The sequence below is a fragment of the Saccopteryx leptura genome, chromosome X (assembly GCF_036850995.1).
Source record: "Saccopteryx leptura isolate mSacLep1 chromosome X, mSacLep1_pri_phased_curated, whole genome shotgun sequence".
NCBI classification, from domain to species: Eukaryota; Metazoa; Chordata; class Mammalia; order Chiroptera; family Emballonuridae; genus Saccopteryx; species Saccopteryx leptura.
Genome location: NC_089516.1, coordinates 125377092 through 125404689, shown reverse-complemented (window position 1 = coordinate 125404689; position 27598 = coordinate 125377092). Strand labels below are relative to the sequence as shown.

The 27598-nt window shown below is 38.2% G+C and overlaps 1 protein-coding gene across 8 annotated transcripts in view; it reads left to right on the top strand.

Annotated features, from left to right (window-relative positions):
* ENOX2 (ecto-NOX disulfide-thiol exchanger 2) overlaps window positions 1-25032 on the top strand; it is a 384366-nt gene extending 359334 nt beyond the window's left edge. For all 8 annotated transcript variants that reach the window (XM_066356618.1, XM_066356617.1, XM_066356616.1 and 5 more), the window contains 5 exons: window positions 8425-8606; window positions 11106-11213; window positions 16131-16239; window positions 19225-19310; window positions 23544-25032. In XM_066356618.1, the coding sequence (XP_066212715.1) occupies window positions 8425-8606; window positions 11106-11213; window positions 16131-16239; window positions 19225-19310; window positions 23544-23675 (617 nt within the window). In that variant the 3' untranslated portion in view covers window positions 23676-25032. The remainder of the gene's footprint in view (window positions 1-8424; window positions 8607-11105; window positions 11214-16130; window positions 16240-19224; window positions 19311-23543) is intronic.
* Window positions 25033-27598: the final 2566 nt, after the last annotated feature.

The following is a 27598-nucleotide window of genomic DNA, read 5'->3' as shown; positions in this document are numbered from 1 at the left end:
ATTTTTTAAATGACAGAGAAAAGGGGAACAAAAGAAAATATGAAATTAAAGATTCTAGGAGTCATTTGGAAGGAATAGATGACAATCTTTGATACCAGATTGGATATAAATGATGAAGAAAAGGAAGGAACCCAGAATGACTTTAGGTTTTCTACTCTGGGAGATTAGGAGTTTGGTAGTTGTATTAGTTTGCTAGGATTGCTATATCAAAGTACCACAAACAGAATAGTTGAAACAACAGACATTTATTATCTCACAGTTGCTTCTGGAGGCTAGAAATCTGAGATCAAAGTGTCAGCAGGGTTGGTTACTTCTCAGGATTGTGAGAGAGAATCTGTTCCATTCCTCTCTCATAGCTTCTGATGGTTTGTTGGTAATCTTTAACATTCTGTGGCTAGCAGATGCATCACCCCAATCTCTGCCTTCATATTCATGATGTGTGTGTGTGTGTGTGTGTGTGTGTGTGTGTCTAAATTTTCCCTTTCTAAAAGGATATCAGTCATCTAAGTCTGGAAGCCCACCCTTATGACCTCATTTTAACTTGATTACCTCTATAAAATCCTATTTCCAAATAAGGTCACATTCTGAAGAATGTAACATTTTTTGAGGGGAAACAAATTCAATTAATAATAGTAGAACTGACAGATGAAACTGATTTGCAAAATATGATAGGATCAGCTTAAGAGCTGATATTTAGGAAATGAATACAAAAGATTTGTATACAAATCAGGGTTGAAGAAAATAGGAGTAGAAAATGATAGTACAAATGTGTTGATTGAATCCCGGAGAATATGAATAAATGAGTGTGAAAGACAGTAAGAAAGAAAAGCAAAGGACTGAATACAGAACTTTGGGGGATACCTCAGTAAAGGAAAAGAAAAGGAAGAGGAATTTTCAGAGGAGTTAGAGAACAGGCAGTCCAAGAGACTGGAAGAAAATTAGAAAAGCATTGAATTATAGAGCCCACAAAAATAATTTATGGAAGTAGGGGATAATCAACATTATCAGATATTATTTTTAAAAAGAGATGAATTGAGAACTATGTTGAGCAAGAACTATTTTAGTAGAGTAATAGAGGTAGAGGCCAGAGATATAACATTAAGGAGAGAAAATGGACAAAGATCACAGGTCAGTAAGTTGGGTAATGAGCAAAAACTAACAAGGCATTATAAATGGTAACTAGAATTGATAACAAAGTTAGTTAGGTTGTTGTTTGTGTTCAGTAGACAAGAAGGAGAGTGTGAGGTCAAAGATGCATGAAAATGAAAGAGTACTTATCAGTAATTATAGAAGTGGAATCCAGGAGAAGAAGATTGTGAAGTTGCCGCGACCCACGCTACTAGTCTATTCCAGGGTTACGAGCGGGAAATGGTATAAAATGAAGAAAATAGACTTAAAGAAATAAAAGGATAGGTTCGGGAGGGTTCCACAGCTCCTTGCCTTGCCAACAGGAACTTCTGCCCTGGTCCGAGCCACAAAAACATGGCCACCCCCAGAAAACATCCTTCTTAATTTACTGGACACGAGGTAGGCCATTAGTAAATCAATCACATTTCCAAGGCAACACAAGAAAACCACCAGGTGCAGAAAAACCCCCACCATCTTAACATACACAAAGAAGTAACTAGCTTCCAGTCCTTCTGGGGAACATGGGTGGGATGAGTACTGAACCACAGCCCTTTGCAACTTAATCAGGCCAGTGAGGTGGGGGGTTGGGCAGGCTGTCAGCTTACAGTCAGCTCCCAGCACCTCTGTCCCCAAAATCCAGACTGCAAAATACCCTGCTTATTTTTCGGTCCCCAATATGAAGTGATCCAAATTCAGGTGGAGTTTGCTTTAGAGATAGGAGAATCCTCTTACTTTTAAATAATAGAGGTAGAGCTTATGTAGCCCATGCTTCTCCATATATCAAGAGATTCGTTATGCATTGATGAGAGAAGGATTTGGAAATGAGACCATGAAGAGAGAGGAACATATCTGGAATACATGATCTGGTGGGGGGGGATGATTTGTATGGAAATACAGAAGAAAGAAATCAGTCAGTGGGGAAAGACCAATCAGTAGGGACCAATTTGAGTCTGTATTGACCAGGAATACTCAGCACTGCAACTTCCTATAAGTCTTCTGCAGCCAGGATAAAGAGCAGAGAAGGTGAGTCAAGTGACCATGAGTTAAGATTGCCAAAGGTTTTCAGGAGGCTGAGGAAACTTGATGTACTTAGGAATTTGCAGTGGAATCTGTTTAGACAGAAAGCAATTAATGAACTGGATGAAGTTGGCCACTACAAGAGATTAAAAATTCCAGTGAGGAAGACAGTGGAGTCTCACGGTGATGAGGGGTAGTGCAGTAATTCATAAATGAAGATACAGTGTTGAAGAGAGGGATTTAGAAATCTCAGAGGAGAGACAATGAGGTCCCATGCTCATAGAAGCCTGACTGAAGTAATGACCTGCAGAGGCAAGAAAAGCAAAGCATTGTGAGGCAGAAAACTCAATTGAGGTTTTTCCTGAACTGGCCTGCAACCACTCCCAGTGGAGTATGCTAATATCATCGCCCTCTATCTTCTCATTCATTGTTCTTTTTGGCGTTTTCTCTTTGTGCATCACTCCAGCTCAATTTTTTTATGAACCTTGAGGAGAACTTTGCCCATTTTCCCTTCTATAATTTGGTAATATGTTTTAACACCTTCCTTCTAATATTTGGTAACAGTTTTAAGCATCTCTTATAATGTGGCTTTGTAAGGAATAACTCCCTGAATTTACTTCAATTATTTTTGTTTTCTTTGTACCATTGAAGAAATGTTGGTATTAATTTTCTTAGAGAGAGAGAGAGAAAGAGAGAAAGAGGGGCAGGAAGAGAGAGAGATGAGAAGCATCAACTTATAGTTGCGGCACTTTAGTTGTTTATTGATTTCTTCTCATATGTGACTTAATTGGGGAGCTCCAGCTGAGCCAGCAACCCCTTGCTCAAGCCAGCGACCTTGGGATCATGTCAGTGATCCCATGCTCAAGCCAGAGACCCCGTACTCAAGCTGGTGAGCCTGCACTTAAGCCGACAACCTTGGCGTTTCTAACTTGGGACCTTAGTATCCCAGGTTGACACTCTATCCACTGCACCACTATCGGTCAGACTGGTCTTAATTTTTTAATGGCACAAAATCCTTTTAGATCTTTTGTTACAGAAAAATATGCCTGGGATTTTGCTCTGAGTGGCTACTCTAAAAGAAGGAGTTCACAGTTGCCTTCATACTTTAATATTTCCATGAAGAACTGGCAGCCTTCAGATCTAAGGAGCAATCCCCACAGAGAGGAACATTTTTTCCACATAGGAGTGAGGATATTTGTAAAATAGGAAAAAGGAGAAGCTGAGAACTAATTATGGCAGGATATTAATTAATTCACTGTCCTATGCTCTATAGTATCAGAACTGATAGATTCACCTACTGAAACATACTATTAAAAAGTAATATTGAACTTTTCAGTGTTCTGACAATGTATAAAGAGTTCGAACTTCAGAAATAGTCCCAATTAGTATTAAGTCTGTAAAAGTAAAGACTCAGTGTCCTCATTAAAATGACAAAAACCATTATTTCAGATAGTGGGAAATAAATTTTGTAAGTGAGGTCCACTAGTAGCATTATAGATCAGGGGTTTTTTTGCTTAGTGACAGATCCAAATTGAGATCATTATCTGCTCCTTCTTCCTGTCTGCAGGTATGCAGCTCTGCTCATCCGCCTGCCCTTTTCCCCAGAAGGGAAGTAGCTTCTCCTCATTTTCTTGTAGGGAAAATATTTTCACATTTAAACTGTAGAATATGCCTCTAACCATTCTCCTAGATCTCTGCCCTTTTCCTTTCCATGTTTCTCCACATGACTTGTAGGAAATGAGCCCAATTACTGGCCTGCTATATAAGAATAAACAAAAGGCAGAAGATGAAATATTACTGTTTTGTATTGAGCCTTTTGGCTTGCCAGGAAACATACAAGCCAAAGTGAAAATAAATAACTCCATCTGTAACAGTCACTTGATTTACGGAATAACTAACCTCTACTATTCTGCCAAACTCCAGCTCAAGATGCTATCCTTGGTACTAAACCAGAAAGCAAATCAAATATTTCTTCCCCTGTTTGGCAGATAGTTAATGTCCCTTTTTCTGTATAGTTTCCTATATACAGTCATCTTTACTGTAGCATCTTCTTTTGGTGTTGTGATTGTTAGGAACATGCTGCCTAATGACAAGTATCCCAGCTGCTGGGAGAGATGACAAGGATAGCTATTATTTGGAGTGCTGAGAATCCAACTGTGTGTAACAGCTTTCTCTTCAACACCACAAAATCCCTGTGATTACAGCAGAAATTAAAACCAAACATAAATTGAATGTGTTATGCCAAAGGTCTTTTGTAATTTTTAAACAAATATAAGGTATAAAACAGCCATATCAGAGTAATTGGGTGGCTACACACAGAAAACAAATGTGTATACTGAGAGCATGTCTCAGCAATACCAGAAAATAGTTATCACTAGAACCCTTCTGATGACATTGGTGTTCTCTGCTTTGGATGGACAATCTGATCGCATCAGCCTACATCAGTACCTGATTGTTTTAGGAAAACCCTCAAGTTAAAGGCATTGAATTAAATCTAACACCTCCTAAGAGACAGCTTTCTTTTTAAAATAAGCAATGTTTTACCCTCAGAATATGGTTTTCTTCTATATATTTAATTTTTGTAAAGCACAACTTCTTTCCATTCATTATGTATTGTAGAGGTTGAATCTTGTCTTTGAAATCCCTTTTGAAAACTCTTGTTGCACCATTTATAATTAATAATTTTGAATATTTAATTTCCATTACTTTCATTTACTTTTTTCTACCCAAAGTTCCTCCTCATAGGTAACTGACAAAACCTCACCTTTGTCAAATTGTCTTTTAACATTCTTATTCATTTAATGTACAAATTTCTAATTTTGATCCATTTTAATAATGTCTCTTTTCTGGGCCTATGCTCTGTTAGGAATAAAAAAAAAGAATAAACTACAAATACTTCCATTAATTTGGAGTGTAAACAATAGAGATTAGTGGAATCTCATGTTTTACCATAGTCATAAGCCTGGAACATAAAAGGTACTCAATAAATGTTTGTTGAGTGAAAGAAAATCCTCTGATTAAATATTTTTGAAATAGCTCTGATGATATTGACCTTGAAAAATGTTCTGGAACCACAAGTAATTAAATTTAACCTAGCTTTCCCCATGTGTCTTAGCTTTGTTTGTTTGTTTTTTTCATTAACAAACTTTAAATTTTAGAGCAGTTTTAGGTTCACACCAAAAATTGAACAGGAAGTACAAAATTCCCAAATACCGAATCCCGCCCCCACATACAGCCTCCCCACTGGTGACATCCTACACACAGGGGTACATTGGTTAAGATAAATGAATGCATCATTATTCTCCATAGTTTGCATTAGAGTTCACTCTAGGCATTGTACATTATATGTGTTTGGACAAATTTTCAAAATGTATGTATCCACCATTGTAGTATCACGCAGAATAGCTTTCCTGCCCTAAAAATCCTCTGTGCTCTGAGTATTCATTTTTCCATACCTCTGTAACCCCTGTAAACCATTGATTTTTTTACTGTACTCATAGTTTTGCCTTTTCCAGCATACCGTATAGTTGGAATTATACAGTATGTCACCCTTTTAATTGGTTTCTTTCCCTTAGTAATATGCATTTACATTTCCTCCAGGTCTTTTCATGGTTTGATAGTTCATTTCTCTTTAGCACTGAGTAATAGTTCATTGTCTGGATATACTACAGTTAGTTTACCCATTCACCTACTAAAGAATATTATTGTTATTTCCAAGTTTTGGCTGTTATGAATAAAATCCATTATAAAATTATTATAAAACCCATGTACATGTTTTTGTGGAGAGATAAACTTTTAGTTCACTTGGGTAAATAATGAGGAACATGATTGCTGGATCATATGTAACAATATGTTTGATTTTATAAGAAACTACCAAACTGTTTTCCAAAGTGGCTGCACCATTTGCATTTCCACCAGCAGTAAAGAAGATTTCCCGTTTGCTCCTCATCTTCTTCAGCACTTGGTGTTGCCTTTGTTTGGGGTTTTGGCAATTCTGTTAGGTATGTAGTGCTATCACATTGTTGTTTGAATTTGCACTTCCCTAATGACATATGACATATATGATTACACTTACTTGATATTGGTATATCTTTGATGAGATGTCTGTTCAGGTCTAATTTTGGCATTTATCCTATTTGAAGTTTTCTGAGCTTCCTGGGTTTGTAGTTTGGTGTCTGTCATTTATTCAGAGAAATTTTCAGTCATTATTGCTTCAAATATTTTTTCTGATCCTTTTCTATTTCCCTTTTGATATTCTCATCACATGTGTGCTACATCTTTTGTAGTTGTCCCACAGTTCTTGTATATTCTGTTTGGGTTTTATTTTCAGTCTTTTTTCTCTTTGCTTTTCAGTTTAGGCAGATTCTATTGTCATATTCTCAAACTCAGAGATTTTTTCCACAGCTTATCCAGTCTGTTAATAAACCTGTCAAAGGCATTTTTTAAATTTCTGTTACAATGCTTTTTTTTTGTATTTTTGTATTTTTCTGAAGTTAGAGGCAGTCAGACACACTCCCACATATGCCCAACTGGGAACTACCCTGCATACCCACCAGGGGGCGATGCTCTGCCCATCTGGGGCGTTGCTCCATTGCCACCAGAGTCATTCTAGTGCCTGAGGTGGAGACTATGGAGCCATCCTCAGTGTCTGGGCCAACTTTGCTCCAGTGGAGCCTTGGCTGTGGGAGGGGAAGAGAGAGATAGAGAGGAAGGAGAGGGGGAAGGGTGGAGAAGCAGATGGGCACTTCTCCTGTGTGCCCTGGCCGGAAATCAAACCCTAGACTTCCACACGCTGGGCTGATGCTCTACTGCTGAGCCAACCGGCCAGGGCCTACAATGCTTTTTATTCCTAGGTTTCTGTTTGGTTCTTTCTTAGAATTCCCATTACTCTGTTTACATTATTCATCTGTTTTTGCATGTTACCTACTTTTTCCATTAAAACCTAGCACACTAATCATAGTTCTTTTAAATTGAAGGTCTGATAATTCTAACTTTCCTGCTATATCTGACTCTGGTTCTGATCCCTGTTTTGACTCTTCAAATTGTGGTTTTTATCTTTTAGTATGCCTTGTCATTTTTGTTGTTGTTGTTGAAATATGGGCATGATGTACTAGGTAAAAGAAACTCTAGTAAATAGAACTTTAGTAATGCAACAGTAAAGTGTGGGGCAGGGTAAGCATTCCATAGTCCTATGATTAGGTCTTAGTCATTTAGTGAGCTTATACTTCTGGAATGTGAACTTTACAAGTATTTCTCTGTTTTGTCCCCCTGCAAAGGATGACTAGAAGGGGCTAGAGTTAGATTTTCCTTACACAGATGATTTAGACTCTGGTAAAACCCCAGCAAGTTAGATTCTGATAAAATAGTTACTTCTGAAGGCAATTCTCTTTAATTACAACAACTGAATGTTCTAACATACAAAATGGCCTTTATCTCTTCCTCCTGCTAGAAGAACAAAGGAGTTTTTCTCCTGTAATCACTGTGAGGACCTTGTTGGCTCCTGGACATAAAACTCACAATAGTGTAGGAACTTCACTATGACTAAGTCCCCCTTGATTTTTTTAAATGTCAGAATTGTCCATACTGAGCCACCAGCAATTTTCCAGTTATGGTTTAGATTTTCTTTGGCACTGGGTCCTGTGGGGGTTTCTGCTCATGGTGTTCTGGTCTGGTAAGTTGAGATTCTCTGTAGGCACCTATCTCTCTATCAAGTTTTGGGATAACAGTTTGCTCTATTACTTCACTCCTCTGATGGTCTCAGAAGAGCTGTTGATTTTTCAGTTCAGCTTTTTACATGTTGTTAGGATGGAGTAGCAACTTCTAAGCTAGACTAGAAACTGAAGTCTGTGTCTTAATTTTTACATTTAAATTTCCTGTGTAGGACCAGTTAAGGCTACATTTATTTACAGTTGTCAGCAGAAATGTCTCAACAGTCATCGGTTTGAGACAATGAGCTCTATATTTTATTATAGGGTCATATCATTTGCTACAATTCAAATGAAAGTAACTGATGCTACATGGAAATATTTTAGTTATATTTCAGGTGAAGAATATGAATCATAACGAGGACTCTCATGTGTTGGAATCCTGTGTTCATTTATGAAATTGGGTCTGTGCTTTTGTGTCCATCCCTTTCTGCCATGGCCAACTCAGACCTAAATTTTCTCATTCAGAAGCTTTTTATACAAATCAATTTAAAATACCAAGTTTCCATAGTGATAAGATGAATCACAAAGGAATCTGGGCATATGGTTTCACTACTTTATATTGCTTACTTAGCCTTAGTATCACAGACAGAAGCTCTGAAGGAGGAAAATGACAGCCTCCGTTGGCAGCTCGATGCCTACAGGAATGAAGTAGAACTGCTTAAGCAAGAACAAGGCAAAGCCCACAGAGAAGATGACCCAAACAAGGAACAGCAGCTGAAACTCTTAAAACAGGCCCTGCAAGGAATGCAACAGGTAAAGGCATTTTGGTTTTCTGAGCTTTCTGAAAGAATAGCATCAGCTTCTCACATATAAAAGAATCCCTTGCAAGCAAATAGAATAGCAAATCCCTTATTCTTCTTGATGTTCTATTCTCTGGCACAGATGAGGAGGGATTATGTGTGTGGTAAATGAAATATTCTGATTAATACAGCGATAGCAGTAGATCACAATTTTCGAAGAATGAACATTCAGTGAAAAGTACTTAATAAAACTACACTGAACATAATCTACTTTGGGATCTGGACAGGGCCTCAGGGTCCTTATGAAGAAGCACAGATGCTTAGATATGAAAAAGTGCTGGTGCATAAGTATCCAGTCCATACAGTGCTGAATAATACAGCATTTTAGAGAATGGCAAGAATCCTCCCCTTGATTTGGATAGAAGCAGGGCTGTTATGGGTTTTTAATTGTCAGTGTTCTTGGGCATATAATACCAATTCATTTTATTTTGTTCTGTTATCACAGTCATTTATGTGAGTTTACCTTCACATTATTCCAAGTATAAAAATATATTAAACAAGTGCATCTAACTGTAATTATGTAAATACAATTTTGTATAATAGATGTTCAATATCTAGAAGTTTCATGTAACCATCACCACAATGAACCTACAATGTAAAAGATTGCTGCTCTCATTATAGTAAAGTAGTACTACTTATGAGTAAGTGTACTATATTCTCTTCTGTCTTGCCAGATTACTGACCATTTTCCTTACAACTTAAATTGCAATAATTTTTGTAATTGTATGTCTTGGAATTAACTAGAGCAAAGCTTATTGCTGGTTGGAAATTGCAAATTGTAAACAGGTAGCCTCTTCTATCACTAAGAACCCCATATTTCTATTACTTATGCCACCATTATCTTCCTGTGTGACAAGCAATATCACATTAATATTTCACCTTTCCGATTAGAAAAATGTGTAAAGTAATGCTTACCTTTCTTTCACTGTCATCATGAAGTTTAATTACAACATGTAAATTAGGCCCTGGCCTTTTGGCTCAGCAGTAGAGTGTCTGCTAGGCATGTGGAAGTCCCAGGTTTGATTCCCTGTCAGAGCATACAGGAGAAGCGACAATCTGGCTCTCTACCCCTCCCCCTTCCCCTTCTCTCTCTCTCTCTCTCTCTCTCTCTCTCTCTCTGTCTCTCTTTCTTCCCCAAGTGCATCCATGGCTCAAATGGTTCGAGCAATTTGGCCTCAGGTGCTGAGGATAGCTCCGTGGCCTTGCCTCAGGTGCTGAAATAGCTCAGTTGCCGAGCAATGGAGCAGCAGCTTCAGATGGGCAGAGCATCACCCTGTAGGGGGCTTGCCGGGTGAATCCCGGTCGGGGTGCATGTGGGAATCTGTCTCTCTGCCTCCCCACCTCTCACTTAAAAAAAAAAGAACATGTAAATTATATCTGAGATATTTGCACCAAAAATTGCATCAATGTACTTCAAAATATTTTAACAATGTACATTGTACTGTACCTGTTAGCCTTTCTAATGGTCTTTTGCAAGCCTCTGGAAAGCAAGACATTAGAAAGATTTTCTTGTTGTTTTCCCCTCCTACCTTGAAATTGAAACCATTCCATATAAAGACAATTCTGCAATTTAAATGCAATTTTAAAATGATGATTTTTTTTTCTTCATTTACTTCAAAGACTTCAGTGATACAATTTGATCTCTACCTCCTGAAAAATTACTTTCACTCATTTTGATTGCATTTTATTGGGAAATAGCCTTGTAAGCAATGATAAAAAATTCTCCCATATTATCCCAAAAAGATGTATAGTCTAATATGGTGGTTACAAGCATGGATTATGGGGTTGATACAACCTAGGTCTAAATCCCAGCTCTGCCACTGAATGACCTTAGGCAAATCACTAAACCTCTCTAAGCCTCAGGATATTTTATCATGGGATTATTGTGAGGCTTAAATGAGATCATGCATATGAAACTCTTTGCCCAATGCTTGGCACATTTAGAAGCTAAATAAATAGAATTTGTTGTAATCATAAATAATGATGAATCTAGTTCCTTGTCTACTGTTATGGAAACTTAACATTTTTGTATTTTGGATTCTTTACTACTTTCCTCACAAAAATTGAATTTGACTCGGAAAATGGCTATTTGTAAGGATGCTTTACAACATTAAGTTCAGTTCTATTCAGCCATCAAGATATTGTCCACAAAGTATTAAATGCACTCTGTCCTTACCCCTGGCTGGAACAGGAAAGGTATGTGATTAGATCAGTAAGTTTCTTAGGCTCTTCATAAAATATGAAGAGATACATAAGAAATGAATAAAATCCAAATAAAAATAGCTTCAGTGAGAAGTATCTTGACTTTCCCTTTAGTATTTCTGCCAGGAGAAATGATTTTGTGTGCTGGGGGAAAGTGAGGAAGGCCATCCTAATATATAATTCCATCCAGGGTTTTAAGTGAAATGTCACTCCTTAAGACTTGATTGATAATCTTTGGTCTTTCTTATAGCATCTACTTAAAGTCCAAGAGGAATACAAAAAGAAAGAAGCTGAGCTTGAAAAAATCAAAGATGACAAATTACAGGTGGAAAAAATGTTGGAAAATCTTAAAGAAAAGGTACATGAGTCTTAAGTGAACCTTTCCCCTGCCCTTCCCCCCCCCTTTCCAGTGACAATGAAATGCCATGGAAGTTGCTAAAATAGAAAAATGTTTGGAATGTTTGGATAGTAGGGATTAAAAGCCCCATATCCAGGGTAATTCTTGAATCAAAAGCTCTGTTTTTAAGTGTGAGTCTTTTGCATTTCTAAGGGTTCTGGAGAGTATGCTTTACAATGAATAAAAAATCAGAACATCCTTAAAATTCCTCAGTCTTCCCTCTTGGGGAAGAACAGAGTGCGCACTTCATCTCATCAGGCAAATAACAACATAGAAAACTCCTGCTATACAGAGTACTTTCAGTTAAGCCAGGGGTCAGGAACCTTTTTAGCTGAGAGAGCCATGAATGCCACATATTTTAAAATGTAATTCCATGAGAGCCATACAACGACCCGTGTATGTTATGCATTATCCAATAAAAATTTGGTGTTGTCCCGGAGGACAGCTGTGATTGGCTCCAGCCATCTGCAACCATGAACACAAGCAGTAGGAAATGAATGGATTGTAATACATGAGAATGTTTTATATTTTTAACGTTATTATTTTTTTATTAAAGATTTTTCTGCGAGCCAGATGCAGCCATCAAAACAGCCACATCTGGCTCTCAAGCCATAGGTTCCCGACCCTGAGTTAAGCATTTCATTAAAGGAATAAACACAGAACAACCTAAACATTGACATTCCTTGGTGGACCTCCATCTAGAGCAGTGGTAGTCAACCTGGTCCCTTCCGCCCATGGTGGGCGGTAGCAGAGCAACCAAAGTATAAATAAAAAGATAGATTTAACTATAGTAAGTTGTTTTGTAAAGATTTATTCTGCCAAACTTAGTGAAAATCCGACATAAAGTACTTGGTAAGTAATTATTATTATATGCTTTAACTTGCTGTCACTCTGCTTTATAAATTTTATAAAGTAAAGTTACTTCCCTACTTTATAAATCACCATTACTATGTAACCGGTGGGAGGTTAGAAAATTTTACTACTAACAGAGATACAAAAGTGGGCAGTAGGTATAAAAAGGTTGACTACACCTGATCTAGTGTAACAATGAGCAGCTGCAGGTGAAATAGCCAAAAGCAAAAGGAGAGAAAACTTGGAATGTAAACAAGGAGACAACAGTATTCTAAAACTAGATGATAGTAACAGGGAAGACAGGATGGGACTTGACCCAATGAGAATCTGCAGTGATAAAAAAAACACCAGTGAAGACCTCTAAAAGAGTCTGCTAACATCTGATGGATTCATGTCTCACAACCATGATAGGTCTATTTAAGGATGTGTAAATTCTACTGATGGCATCTCCATCACACCTCGCTAATTTCTTTTATGCTGGAACATTCAACTGAAGTGTTATTTGAAAAGGAAGACCCATTGACCAGAACTGTCTGATTTTAATTTCTCAATAGAGATAATTAGGATCTTAGACCAAGAGCCAGAAATCAACATTTCTACAGTTCAACAAGAGCTCATGCTCTTTATCTTGTGTGCTCAGCTCAGGAAGATGCAATGCATACAGGTGCACTGGTTGTGTGAGCTAGCATAGTGACTGCCCCCAGAGTGCTATTAAGAACTGGCAACGTTAGTGTAGTTGAAACGAAGGATTGAAAGTGTTTTATTCTGAAGGTCATTTGCACTATGCTTTTAATTCTTTGATTTCATAAGACCAACTCGCTTTCCAGTTTTGTGGATACTATTAAAGAAACAAGCAGGCCCTGGCCGGTTGGCTCAGCGGTAGAGCGTCGGCCTAGCGTGCGGAGGACCCGGGTTCGATTCCCGGCCAGGGCACACAGGAGAAGCGCCCATTTGCTTCTCCACCCCTCCGCCGCGCTTTCCTCTCTGTCTCTCTCTTCCCCTCCCGCAGCCAAGGCTCCATCGGAGCAAAGATGGCCCGGGCGCTGGGGATGGCTCTGTGGCCGCTGCCTCAGGCGCTAGAGTGGCTCTGGTCGCAACATGGCGACGCCCAGGATGGGCAGAGCATCGCCCCCTGGTGGGCAGAGTGTCTGCCCCATGGTGGGCGTGCCGGGTGGATCCCGGTCGGGCACATGCGGGAGTCTGTCTGACTGTCTCTCCCTGTTTCCAGCTTCAGAAAAAAATAAATAAATAAAATAAAATAAAATAAAATAAAATAAAATAAAAAGAAACAAGCAAAATCTCAGAGAAATTCATTATCAAGCTTTTAATTGAAAAGTGCCAAAGCTGCTCTATTTATCAGGACTTTCTTCATACTATCAGAGCTTTTCAAATTTCCCAGAGCTGCTATCATACATAACTGTTTTACTTCTTGCACAAAATGGAGTTTATAGCCAGAAGATTATCGATACATGTGAGATTATGTTTAAAATCACCCTTTACGATTGACATCACAAATTGACTTAAGGGCATTTTTTAGGATAAGGACATTTTTAGGGCTTTAGTGCTTTCTGCTTTGTAAAGTATTTAATTTTAAAGAAGCAGAAGCAAGAGGTCAAATCGCATAGAAGAAACTTGCCATATTGTGCGTAAGTCTGTTTCCCATCCTGAAACTTAATATTACATGATGTACCAGCTAAAGAGAACTAGGAAAGATATCCAACTAATACTCAGGAAAATGTGAGTCAGAATATGTTTTCTCCTGTTATTTTAAGCAAAACTTCTTTCAGAGAAAGTCACGACAGTTCATTATAAATTGATCTTCTCTGTGAAGCTGATTTATGAACAAATAGTTCAACCTGACACAATTAGGTTAGGAAGCAAAGTACCATTACATTAAACTGCAATAGTAATTTTAGGTTGAAAGGAAAGCAGTAAGTTTCGGTGAGAAGGGATCTTTTTGTCTTTGTTTTTGTCTGAGTTTCTTGACAGTACAACACTGTGTGACTTATTTTCAGTGTTTTGCAATATAACAATGTGACTTACATCTGAAAGAACTAGCTCTTTGGATCTGCTAGTAGAATTCAAGGTGATATGTGTCCCTTCCATATGCCTTCTAATTTTTTTAAATGCCAGCTATATTACCAAAAACAAAACAAAAAACTGAAGTCAAGAGTATGAGCTCTTGTCGAACTGTAGCACTGTTGATTTCTGGCTCTTGGTCTAAGATCCTAATTATTTCTACTGAGACATTAAAATCAGGAAGTTCTCGTCAATGGGTCTTATGTAGTCATAAGGCTACATTTCTATTCAAGATGGCCAAAACGTCGCAGGATGTCTTCACATCTAAATCACCCTGAATCTGTTAAACTCTCATATTTAAGAAATGGCTTTCTAGCTCGTTTAATGTTTTAAGGGGGTTAGAAGCAGATGTTCAGCCCATGACTTAGAAGTGAGCCAGTAGCCTAAATCAAACTTGGCATGATAGTTACTTCCTGGATCGGATTCTAAAGGCCAAAGATTGAATAGGTCATCAAGAAAGGATTCCCTTCGGACTACAGCAGGGAAGCCTGTAAATCCAGAAAACAACATACCTGGCAGCATAGACCATTTGTTTTGTTCAGAAGCAACATCCTGGAAGCTTTGAAGACATCTTTAAAGAAACAGAAGGAAATCTATCCCTGCCAAGGGCTTATGGAAGAGAAGTGACAAAGCATCTGAGTCAGGCATTAACTGCCCCTGGGGGAGCATATCCCCCGCATTTTCTTTTACAATAGCAGTGAGATTGAAGCAGTGATTTCTTTTATTCCTTCTTCTGAAGGCTTTTCCTCTCCATTCATAACACAGAAAAGATGCTCTCAGTGCCCAAAGAGAGAAAGAAAGATCCATAAAAGCTCTGGAGGTATTTTTCAATTTGATTGCTGGTCGTGAGTATCTCTCATGAATCATGCCTGCTATGCTCAGGGAAAAAAAAAAAAAACACTTGTAACAACAAAGGCCACTAAGTTCTGATGTTTTTAGTCATGGGAATTTCTTGCTGTAAAGTCAGGAATATCCTAACTGATAATTTCCTTGTCAGAGAGGAGACACACAGGGAGTTGATAGTCAATAAATAGAGATTCTAATTTTTAGTTCAAAAACCAAAAGTTGATTACCTGTAAATGGATTAGCTAAATTGTAGATTCTCCATTTGGAGATGAGATTTACCTTTAGCACAGGGGTCGGGAACCTTTTTGGCTGAGAGAGCCACGAACACCACATATTTTAAAGTGTAATTCTGTGAGAGGTATGCAATGACCCGTGTATGTTACGCATTATCCAATAAAAATTTGGTGTTGTCCCAGAAGACAGCTGTGGTTGGCTCCAGCCACCCACAACCATGAATATGAGCGGTAGGAAATGAATGGATTGTAATACATGAGAATGTTTTATATTTTTAACATTATTTTTTTTATTAAAGATTTGTCTGCGAGCCAGATGCAGCCATCAAGAGAGCCACATCTGGCTTGCAAGCCATAGGTTCCTGACCCCTGCTTTAGCAGAATGTGAACCTAAAATAAGCAAAAATAGTCCTTTTAAGAGTCAATGGTTTGGGATGAAATTCAGGCCCTGCCACTTCCTGGTAATGTGGTCTTAAGCAATATACCTAATTTATCTGAGCTTTGCTTTTCTTATCAGTAGAATGGAGATAATAAATATCTAAGAGTACCTGGCATCTAGAAAACAGTAATGTTGGGACTGGTCCTCCCGATTACTTGAATAGAGTCAAGGATGATGAAGGCGGAAAATAAAAATTGGTGAAAATGAATGTCTTATTTTTTTCTTTGTTATGAAACCATAGTATAAGAAAGCTTTGGATTATCTGGCATGCTTTTGTAATTTATAGTTTTCCTTCCTCCCATTCAATAATCAAACTTGGGCAGTATTTCTTTGAGGCTGCTGTGTTACAGAAGTTCCATGTTGTGTAATTGAAACCAAGCCTGTTACCAAATAAGGTGAACTCACCCAGGAAGCATATTATTCCCACAGGAAAACTGTGCTTCTAGACTCTGTGCATCAAGCCAGGACAGTGACTACCCCATTGAGAAGACCCTGAACAGTAGTCCTGTCAAATCGGAACGTGAAGCACTGCTAGTAGGTAAGGAAGCTAAACACATATAATGTATAGAGTGCAGTGCAGAGGAGGATGGGTTTGCCTAAGATGAGTAAGCACACACCAAACATTATGACGTTTGACAGTGCAAGGGCCCAAAATCCTGAAGATGACAGGATAAGAACGAGTACAGATTTCAGTAAAAATGGTAACAGCAATTTCCAGCCCTCTTGAAGCTCCTTGTGGCCACTGGCACATTAAGTGTGACAGTGTAAGTACTATACTAAAGAGGGTCCACTAGGGGAACACATTGTAGATTTTTTAAATCTCTATGCAAGGCTCACTAGGCCTTTCTCAGTCCCATTTAAGAGACAGCCCAGACACAGTTTGGCAGAGAGCTTTCCAGATGAGTCTCCGGAAGAAGTATGTGCCTCTCTTTAGTCTTCCAGGTTTCTGGCAGATGACTCAGAAATCTGTCTGTAAATAACTTTTAGACACTGGTGAACTCTGATGAAATAAATGTTAGAATTGCTAATATTTTGTTATATAGAAATTTATTCAAAGAAGCAAGATAGCATAAATGGTTAAAGAATCCGACAGACCTGGTTTCCTATCTTGACTCCACCATTTCCATCCTGAGCTTTAGTTCTTCTATCTGAAAAATTATAATAATAATATTACCTGTTTCAAAGGGCAACTATATTAAATACCATAATTCATCTAAATCATCTTATACAGTGCCCAGCCCATATTTAGACCTCAATAGATGTGAACCATCTGTTTTGCACTGACAGCAATATTCACAAATGCTTGCTGACTTACAATCAATTTGGGAGAACATTAGCAGGTTGAGATCCTAAAATATTTCATCATTTAAAAGTGGCTCGTCTTGGACCTCAGCAGATAATCCTAGCTGCCTTCTAGAAAGCTGGGCCACATAGTAGCCCCAACCCTATTTTAGAAGTTCTCCACACTGATCGGAGTCTGCACAGTTTTCAAATATATCTGCCCTCAGCCCTGGCCGTTGGCTCAGCAATAGGGCATCGGCCCGACGTGTAGAAGTCCCAGGTGCAATTCCTGGTCAGGGCACACAGGAGGAGTGCCCATCTGCTTCTCCACCCCTCCCCCTTTCCTTTTTCTCTGTCTCTCTCTTCCCCTCCCACAGCCAAGGCTTCATTGGAGCAAACTTGGCCTGGGTGCTGAGGACGGCTCCATGGGCTCCGCCTCAGGCACCAGAATGTCTCCTGACACAATGGAGCAATGCCCCAGATGGGCAGAGCATCGCCCCGTGGTGGGCATGCCAGGTGGATCCCTCTCAGGTGCATGCAGGAGTCTGTCTGACTGCCTACTGGCTTCTAACTTTGGAAAAATACCCCCCAAAAAAATTTTTTTAGAGATATATATATCTGCCTTCTTTGGTAATGGATATTGTACTTAGAGTTAACAGTTTGAAATGTTAATAAAGATGCACAGGGGGATCTGCCATTGAATGTTCAAGAAAAATGACAACTTGTTTTCATTTTTCAACTCAAAAGTTCTTTAACTGATTGGCATGGCAACTGGGATGTCAGAAAAGAGCGAGGTAGGAGGAAGTTTCTATAAATGGATAATTCTAGAAACAAAGATTCTTAATTGTTTCTTACTTTGTTTTTCTAAAGAAAGTAGTCTTGGACTGACAGAATAGAAAATCTGTTTTTTTATTGGTTCTTTGGGTATGTCTCTTCCAAAAGTGCTTAGTATTTGAATCCTGTGGAGTTGTTTCTTGACATTTGGTAGTCTATCCTAACCAAAGCATCTAGAATTCCTTTGAACATGCACTGTCTTTAGAATTTAAGTTTCTCAGTTTGAGTGTTTAGAAATTCAATTTGCCCAACCATTTTAAGAATAAAGGAGTATTATAAGTAATGACATTCATTTTGAGCAGATTTTGAACCTTACCATTAGTTTCTCCTGGATCCCCCAACCTACCTCCTTGCCATCTACTATTTGGAGGATTTTGAAGAACTGATTTGAACTTCAAGCTACAATTTAAACTTGTGATATTCTTTGTCAGTCACCAAAAGCGACAAATTGTAGTTTATGAACTAAATCATATTTAGCTTTTATTTCCTGGCAGTTTTCAGCAAACTCAATTCTGGGTCTATTCGAGGTACCTATGATCTTATGAAAGGAATTGAATTCAAAAATATTTAAAGAAAGAAATAGTACACTTTTGAACAAAAGAAATATTGGAACAATTAACCTGATAGCCAGAACAATCAAGGCAGTATATAAAGCTGCCAATCACCCCACAGTTATGTTCAGTACAAATTATGATCATTCCTGGAAGCTATATATTACTATAAGAATTCTGTTATTTGAAGAGATTCAGGGCTCTGAGCACAAACAAAATGCTAGTGACCACTTCAATGGGGGGGAAATGTTTGGCATTTCTTTCTGGAGATACTGTACTCACAGAATGAAACTCAAACACAATAGCAAATTCTCTTCTGAAAGGCACAGGTTAACCAGATAAATTACATGATTGGTAGTTTTAGCACAACAATAAGACATTATTAACATAATAGAGGCTAAAACCCCGTCTAAAGACCATGCTAAGGAACTAAAAACTCAGGACAATCTAAATTCATTGTAAAATGTAGAACTCAGATCATCTTCATCCATCAAAAATGATGGAAGTGACTCCTCAAGTTCCAGCTTTTCTACAAATTGTATAGTGTAGTGAAAGGCAGTATGTTAAGAGTAATTGTCTGGGTTCAAATACCAGCCCTGCCACTTACCAACTGTGTGAGTTTTGGCAAGTTGCTTAAATTTTCTGTGCCTCAGTGTCTCCTCATCTATGAAATAAGGATAATATCTACCTCTCGGGATTGTTGTAAAGATTAAATGAATAAAATAGATGTAAACTTAAAATAATTCCTAGTACATAGTATGTTGTATGTAATAATGAGTTAGCTGGCTATACATTATTATGTGGCATCTCAAAGAATACATTACTCAAGTGTGACATCCATGATATTGTCTCTATAGGGATTATCGCCACATTTCTTCATGTCCACCCATTTGGAGCAAGCATTGAATACATCTGTTCCTACTTGCACCGTCTAGATAATAAGGTATGTGGGGGCCTGAAATGGGGTATAGGATTCTTTGTAAACCGGTGACGTTATTCTCCTCAAGCATTGGTAAGTTATTGGTAATTGCTCTAAGGAAATTTCCCTCACCTATCCTCTCACTGTGATTCAGTGTAGAGCCTCACTCTCCCAAGTAGGATGACCATCTGTCCCTGTTTGCTTGAGACTAAGGGTTTCTGGGACTTGGGCTTCCAACACTAAAACTCTGGAAGTCTTGGGAAAACGTCAATGAGTTGGTCACCCAGCTTCCAAGATACAGCTTAGAAGAATTAACCTTCTTTCCTTTAATTGACGTATAAGCTATAAATTAACCAATATTTCTCACAAATCAATCTTTGGACCTGGGCCTTTAACAATTAACAAATGTTCATTTTCCAAATTGGATGTCTTACTCCAACCACTTCCCCAACTATCACCATCACCATTTCCATCACCACTGCCATTATCTATGAGATAATCAAGGCAGGGACAGAAAAAAAACCAACATGGAACAACAAGTCTGTAACACACACTGAATATTTGCTCATAGCTGATTTGATGGACTTCTGTCTTTGGAACTCACAAAGCAAGGGCAAGTGATACTTCCCTAGAAACTCAGGGATACCTCATTGAAGGAGGAGGGAATTCTTGACCCCTTGGAATAAATAAATTCATGACATTATAGGTTTGTTTTCAGAAGAAACATTCAGTTAAACTTGCCCATGGATTGTACTCACTATTTCAGAGGATCTGGGCCTTTTGAGAAGTGTTATTGGAAGGCAGACCCCTGCTGTTGGATGTCCAAAATATGAAGTCATTTAAGCGTATGTTCTCTTAACAGAGGCACTGGCCTATTTGCGAATCCAGCTATGATGATATATCCTCCTCATGGGATTTGCTTCAGTTCTAGCTGGCACTTCTCCCTCATTTAGCTCTAGGAAATGATGCTATTCCGCAATTAAATGGCCTGTTTTGCAGTGAATGGAGGGATGAAATGTGAGCACCAGGACCAAGTGGTCAGTTTAAGTCAGCGGTTCTCAACCTGTGGGTCGCGACCCCGGCGGGGGTCAAACGACCAAAACACAGGGGTCGCCTAAAGCCATCGGAAAATACGTATTTATTATACATACATTTTTAAATAAAATATGTATTTCCGATGGCTTTAGGCGATCCCTGTGTTTTGGTCGTTCGACCCCCGCCGGGGTTGCGACCCACAGGTTGAAAACCGCTGGTTTAAGTGGTATAAAAATGATCTGACTTTTCTTTACAATTATAAAAACAGCCTGACCAGGTGGTGGCACAGTGGATAGAGCATTGTACTGGGATGTGGAGGACCCAGGTTCGAGACCCCGAGGTTGCCAGCTTGAGCACAGGCTCATCTGGTTTGAGCAGGGTTCACCAGCTTGAGCCCAAGGTTGCTGGCTTGAGCAAGGGATCACTCAGTCTGCTAAAGTGCCCCAGTCAAGGCACATATGAGAAAGCAATCAGTGAACAACTAAGGAGCCACAACAAAGAATTGATATTTCTCATCTCTCTCTCTTCCTGTCTGTCTGTCTGTCTGTCTCTATCTGTTCCTCTCTCTGACTCTCTCTGTCTCTGCCACAAAGAAAAGAAATAAAATTATAAAAATAATGCATATGTATTGTCTAACAATGTAAGTCATCTAGAAATATAGTAAAAGGAAAATTATTCACAATCCCACCCCTCACGGATAACCACTGTAAACAGTATGGCATATCTTTATTTCAGACCCTTTCTGTATATATGCTGCACTTACATCACATGTATATGTCAGTAAACATTACTTATTTGTTTTCTGAAGAGGAAATTCAACTCTACATGATACTCTGCAATGTTATTTCACTTCACTGTAATATAGTCTACTACTAGCATTGGGAAGAAAGCTTGATGTTCCTCCTAGTCTAGGCCCAGTTCCTACTGAGCAGCTTCCTGCAGGGTAGTACCAGGACCCTCTAAACAGATCCTACAGTGGTACTGACAGAACTGACGAGGACCTTCCTTCTAGCTTCAGGAATATTTAGTGTGGTGGCAATTAGGGGTTTATATAAGGAATCCTTAGTGCTCCTCTGTTAAGCTCTATTGCCCAGGCTCACAGTTAGGAAGGTTGCTACTAACATAAAGATGACCACCTATAGCAAGCCTTAATAAGGTCCACAGACATGTTTTTTTTTATATTGATGTGAGTGAATGTGTGAGAGAGAGAGTGATAGGGAGAGAAAGAGAGAGTAGAAAGTGGGGAGAAGGAGACAATGCACGGAAGTAGGAGCTCAGAACATTTCCTAGTCCTATCACTTTTCCTTGTGAACTAATGAGCGTATAGAGAATTCTGGTCTAGTGGTAGCTATTTCTGCCTCACTCCCTTCCCAAAAGTCAGCTTCACTAGACCTGTGCATGCCATCACCAGCACTGATCACTGATGTTCAGGTGGCTACAAAGCCAAGCTTGTCCACATGGCCGATACCAGCTTTTTTTCAATAGAAAGCTCAGAGGTAGAAAACAGTATGGAAGTTAACGAAAAAAATAAAAATGGAACTACCCCTATGATCCAGCCATTCCACTTCTGGGTGTATGTCTGAAATAACCCAAAACACTAATTCAAAAGAATTTATGCACCCATATGTTCATTGCAGCATTATTTACAACAGGCAAGATTTGGAAGTAGCCCAAGTGCCCATCAGTGGATAAATGGATAAAAAAAACTGTGGTACATTTACACAGTGGAATACTATTCAGCCATAAAAAAGAATAAAATTTTACCATTTGCAACATGGATGGACCTGGAATGTATTATGCTAAATGAAATAAGTCAGTCATAGAAAAACAAATACCATATGATTTTACTTATACATGATATCTAATGAACAGTATAAGCAAACAAAATAGAAACAGACTCACAGATACAGAAAACAGACTGATGGTTGCCAGATGGGAGAGGGTCAGGTGACTAGGAAAAATAGGTGAAGGGATTAAGAAGTACAAATTGGTAGTTAAAAAACAGTCATGAGGATGTAAAGTACAGCATAGGGAATTTAGTCAATAATATTGTGATAACTATGTATGGTGCCAGGCAGATACTAGAATTACCGGGGTATACACTTTGTAAAGTATATGATTGTCCAACTACTATGCTGTACATCTGAAAATAATACAAAATAATATTGAACATAAATTGCAATTGAAAATTTAAATTTTAAAAGGTGGTACAATTAGTAGTATTGTAATACATTTTTATTAATATAAAAAGGAACGATAAATCAGAAAAAGAAAGAAAGCTCAGTGGTGATCAATATCAAAACATCATTTTAAGCAAAGAAACTAGTCACAAAATACTATGTATTGTATGATTATACATATGTGAAATATTTAGAAAATAGAAAATCACACTGAAAAAATCTGAGTCGGACATTGGGAGTGAGGATTGAATGCAAAGGGGCACAAAGGAACATTTTGGAGGTGATGGAATGTTCTAAAACTGAATTGTGATGACAGTTGTAAAACTGTACAAGTGTATATTATATAAAAATTTATACAGTTGTATAAATTTACTAAAACTCATTAATACATAAAATAACAATTTATTGTATGTAAAAACTATACCTAAATAAAGCAGTTATGAAATACATAAGCAAAAAGAAAGGTCAGTAGACTCTGTCTAGTGGTCAGAACATTGAAAGGCTGCCATCTGAAAGCCACTCACCTACCATATACGCATGCACAAGGAGGGGAAAAAGCCAACCACACCCCTGACATACACATATGCATCAACATCCTAAAGTAGACAACACTGTCTGACCAGGCGGTGGCGCAGTGGATAGAGCATTGACCTGGGATGCTGAGGACCCAGGTTCAAATCCCCAAGGTCGCCAGCTTGAGAACAGGCTCATTTGGCTTGAGCGTAAGATCATAGACATGAACCCAAGGTCGCTGGCTTGAGCAAGGGGTCACTGGCTCGGCAGAAGCCTCCCGGTCAAGGCACATATGAGAAAGCAATCAATGAACAATTAAGGTGTTGCAATGAAGAATTGATGCTTCTCATCTTTCTCCCTTCCCGTCTGATTCTGTCTCCCTCTCTCTCGCTAGCTCACTAAAAAAATATTTTAAATAAAATAAATAAAAAGTCAAGTAGGCAGTATTGAGGGGAGAAAGAGCCAGCTTGGAAAGGTGAAACTGGTTTTGAATGGAGTAACTGGTTTCTCTCTCCCCTCTCTACCACAGATTTGCACCAGTGATGTGGAATGTCTCATGAGCAGACTTCAGCATACCTTCAAGCAAGAAATGACTGGAGTTGGAGCCAGTCTGGAGAAGAAATGGAAATTTTGTGGCTTTGAGGGCTTGAAACTGACCTGAGTTTGTCTACTTAACAACCTGGGATCCTGAAAATAAATGTGTGTTGCACAAGCTTAGAAAGTGTTTTGTATTTTCAATGGTTTTCAAGTAGAAATTGCTTTAAATTTGTCAATTTATTCTTGGAATCTGTTTTGACTTAAAGTAAGAATCCTAGAGTAGCACCTCAAGCTATAGGCCCTAAAAAGAAATGGACTCAAACCTCAAGTGCTGTAACTTCCTTTCTGTTAATTGATTGTCTTTTTCTTTAGTAGTAGTATTGAAAAAGGCCTGCAGCTAAAGAGTATTTGGGGTGTTTTCGATGTCTGTACTACTGTTGTAGATGTTGGTATTTTTTTAACCCTGTTAACTGAAATATTTTGATAATTGTGTGTGATTTGTGTTTCAAAACTTCTCTTCACATTAATATTGCTACTGGTCAGAGAAACGTGAGGAGCGCTCGATACTCCATGGCTGGCGTTGTCTTTCCAATCTCTAGTAAGTGAATAACAAACACATCAGTGTCTTCTAGAAGGTGCTTTATCAGGTTCACCTTTTAAAAGACAAAGCATGATTTTTGGCTTTTGCAAAATTACTGTGAACCAAAAAATGGCAACTGTTTCAAAGTTATTGTCTCTAATATGTCAGATAAAAATATTTCAGAATTTAAACAAATCTAAGTGTATGTGCAGAGAGCAGGTGTCCAGTATGACTGGCATGTGTATGTGCCATTCGGAATTGCCTTGTAAATAGTCTGCTTTTACAGGAGGGCATGTTTAATTTTCTGTGAACTAAAACATACATGTGTGCATGTGCACACACACACTAGAGCAACAGGGACTTATTTTAATGTTTTTCCTCTGGCCTCTCACAAAGTCTGTTGGCCCCTCTTCTTCTGCTGTCAGTGTGTTGAATTGCAAACTGTGGACTGCTGTAAATACTATGTTTACTTCATGCTGAATGTTTGCAAACTGTTGATATGAGTATTAACAGAAAACTCTTGGTACTGAATAAATAATGGGCCAACATGTGTGAGGCTTCCTGCAAATAGGTCAGCTCCACCTGCAGTGCCAGGGACACCTCCAGATTTCAATGGCAGTATGGGTGGATCAGCCAGGAAGCCCTGCTTGGTGGAAGAGAAAGGGATAGAATGAAGATTTGGGATAATATCCTGAGGCAGAGATGATCTTTGCTTTTGTAGTGTTGGTGGTACTTATAATAATACAAGCATGCCCTCCCTTGAGTCTTGATTCGAAATAACTGAATGTACTAAGTAAGCAAAGCCGATGAAGAGTATTTCAGGAAAATACTTTGTAAATTAGATGTCAGTAGTGCTCAAAGTTGTATTTTTAAAAGATAAATATTTCTTTTTTATACCTCATTTTGGTGTTCTGTTTTGAATTACTTGCTCTCTAAGTAATCCTTCAGTAAATCATCTCAGTTTTTTTTTTCTTTCAGTTACTAGTATGTTTGAAGAAGATGCTAAACCTTCTTCTGCATACAGAACTAGGAATAGGGTTCCATGGCAGCCCATTTGTGCCAAAAACTGGCTTCCCCCTTCAGCGCCCAGTTGTAGCACCAGCAGGAAGCTCGAGTTATTTTTATATTACCTTCCACTGAAGCACTTCTGTCATCAACACAACAGAAGGCTTTGATTCATCTGTGTAAGGGGTCCTGAATACATTATATACAATATCTGTAAAATCAAGGTAATTTGCCACTTATCAGTTAGTTCTTCTTTAAATAAGTTAAATAAAATGAAAGTTTTAAATAATAACTGCCATACCCAGACCCCTTGCTCTTCTTCACTTAATCTACTTGTACTACCAATGGTTTCTTTGAAGTGTTCCTGCCAATTTAATTGAGGTATACACTTCCCAGCCTGTTTGAATATACTAGTTATGATGGTTAATTTTATGTGTCAAGTTGATTACACTATAGTGCCAAGTTTCTTGGTCAAACACTAGTCTAGATGTTGCTGGGAAGGTATTTCCAAGATGTAATTGACATTTAAACCAGTAGACTTTGAGTAAAGCATACTACCCTTCTTAAGGAGAGTGGGCCTCATCAAATCAGTTGAAGGACTTAAGAGAAAAGACTGAAGTCCTCTGAGGAGAAGTAACTGCTACTTCAGATTGCCTTTGGACTTGAGACTGCAACAGTAACACGTGCCAGAATTCTTTGCACACTACTGGCTAGACCTACAAATTTGAAATTTGCCAGCCGCTATAATCACATGAGTCAATTCTTTCAAATAAGCATCTCATAAACACTCATATACACATACACACACACACACACACACACACATCCCATTAGTTCTGTTTCTTTGGAGAATCCTGACTAATACACTAGTCCAGAGTTGTTATAATATTAAAAATAGAATATTTTTGGATTTTATCACATAATCAAATCGCAATACATACCATCTCTTACAAAACTTTCCAGTCATGTAGAAATCTATTGATTTTTTCCTTACAGATGCTCAGTACTATTTATTTTTGTCATTCTGCCTAAATTTTGAAATATTACTATTTTGTTATTTTTAGGCAATACAGTACTTAGATTTTTCCAGATACTAATGAATAGAAGCATCTTTTATTTTCAAAAGTTTTTTCCATCTACCTCCTAGTCCTGTGACATCTCCAGTTCTTATTTTTTATATCACCAAGTTATTTGTTAAATGTCTTCAGTGCAAATGAAAAAGTTAGTTTACAGAGAAAATTAGACATATCTGTGTTCAAATTATATAAATTTTTGTTTTTAATTGGGCTTAATGATGTACACATTTTGTATAATGCAGAATAAACTGTATTACTTGAAAAGACAGTATAGATGTGCAGTCCCTTTTGAGTTACCTGGTCGAGCTAGGTGAGCCCTTGGGATTCTTAGCTGTCTTGGACAGTCCATCAAATAGACCTGGATTCACTTTTCACTATTGCTACCATCTGCTGCTTACAAAAATGAGGGGATCAGGGAACGTGCAGATACTCCAGTACTTTCAGCTTTTTGTACAGTGCATTTTCACCAATGAAATAAAAGTTGGTTTTGTATCACATTGCATAATCAAACAACTTTCTTTGACTTATCATTTGCTTTTCTGATGTTCTTGTTTAATAAAAAAATCAAATTCTATTTTTTATCGCTTCATATTCATTTTGAAATATCCCCTATTTTTGTGAGCAGTATATTATGCTATCATTCTGCCCAAAGTCACTTCCTACCTGTATACCTTTAGGCAAGTTACAAGGACACAATGAGAGCTTCAATTTTCTTGTAGGTAAAATTAAGAAGAAAAAGTACCTATCTCAGAGAGTAATGGTAAATTTTCAACAAGATCACATATATAAATTGCCTGGGCAGTCCCTGACCCACAGTGAGCTTCAAATAGATATGATTATGATTATGACTCAGTCAAAAGTAATTATATGTCATGACTTTACCCTCGTTTTAAGAAAAAATGTTTTTATGTTCATAACTAGAATTGTGGCGCTACATCATGTTACTGGGCCTCAAAAAGTTATTCAAACATATTTCAAACATTTAATCAGTCTCAGATACTTTGCCAGGCACTGTGGAATACAAAGAAGTATGACTGGCCCTTACCCTCAAAGAGCTAGAAGGATAAGCTTTAACACACTGCACCTAAATTCTTCACCCAATACCATAAAATTCAACATGAAAATATTTAGTGTTGAACAACCGTGAATTGTGTAGATAAGGTGATAATGACAGCTTGTTCTTAAGACCTGAACTACTATTCTCCAGGCCCCTACTCACTCCTATCTAGTCTCATATGTAAGTTCCATGAGAATATGGTCCTCATACTGCCATATCCTCAAAACCTGGTGTACTGTAGGTGCTCAGTAAATATTTGTTAAGTGAGCATCCGTGTAACACTCTATACAAACTGCACTCATATGTTCTAATAATAAAAGCTAACACTG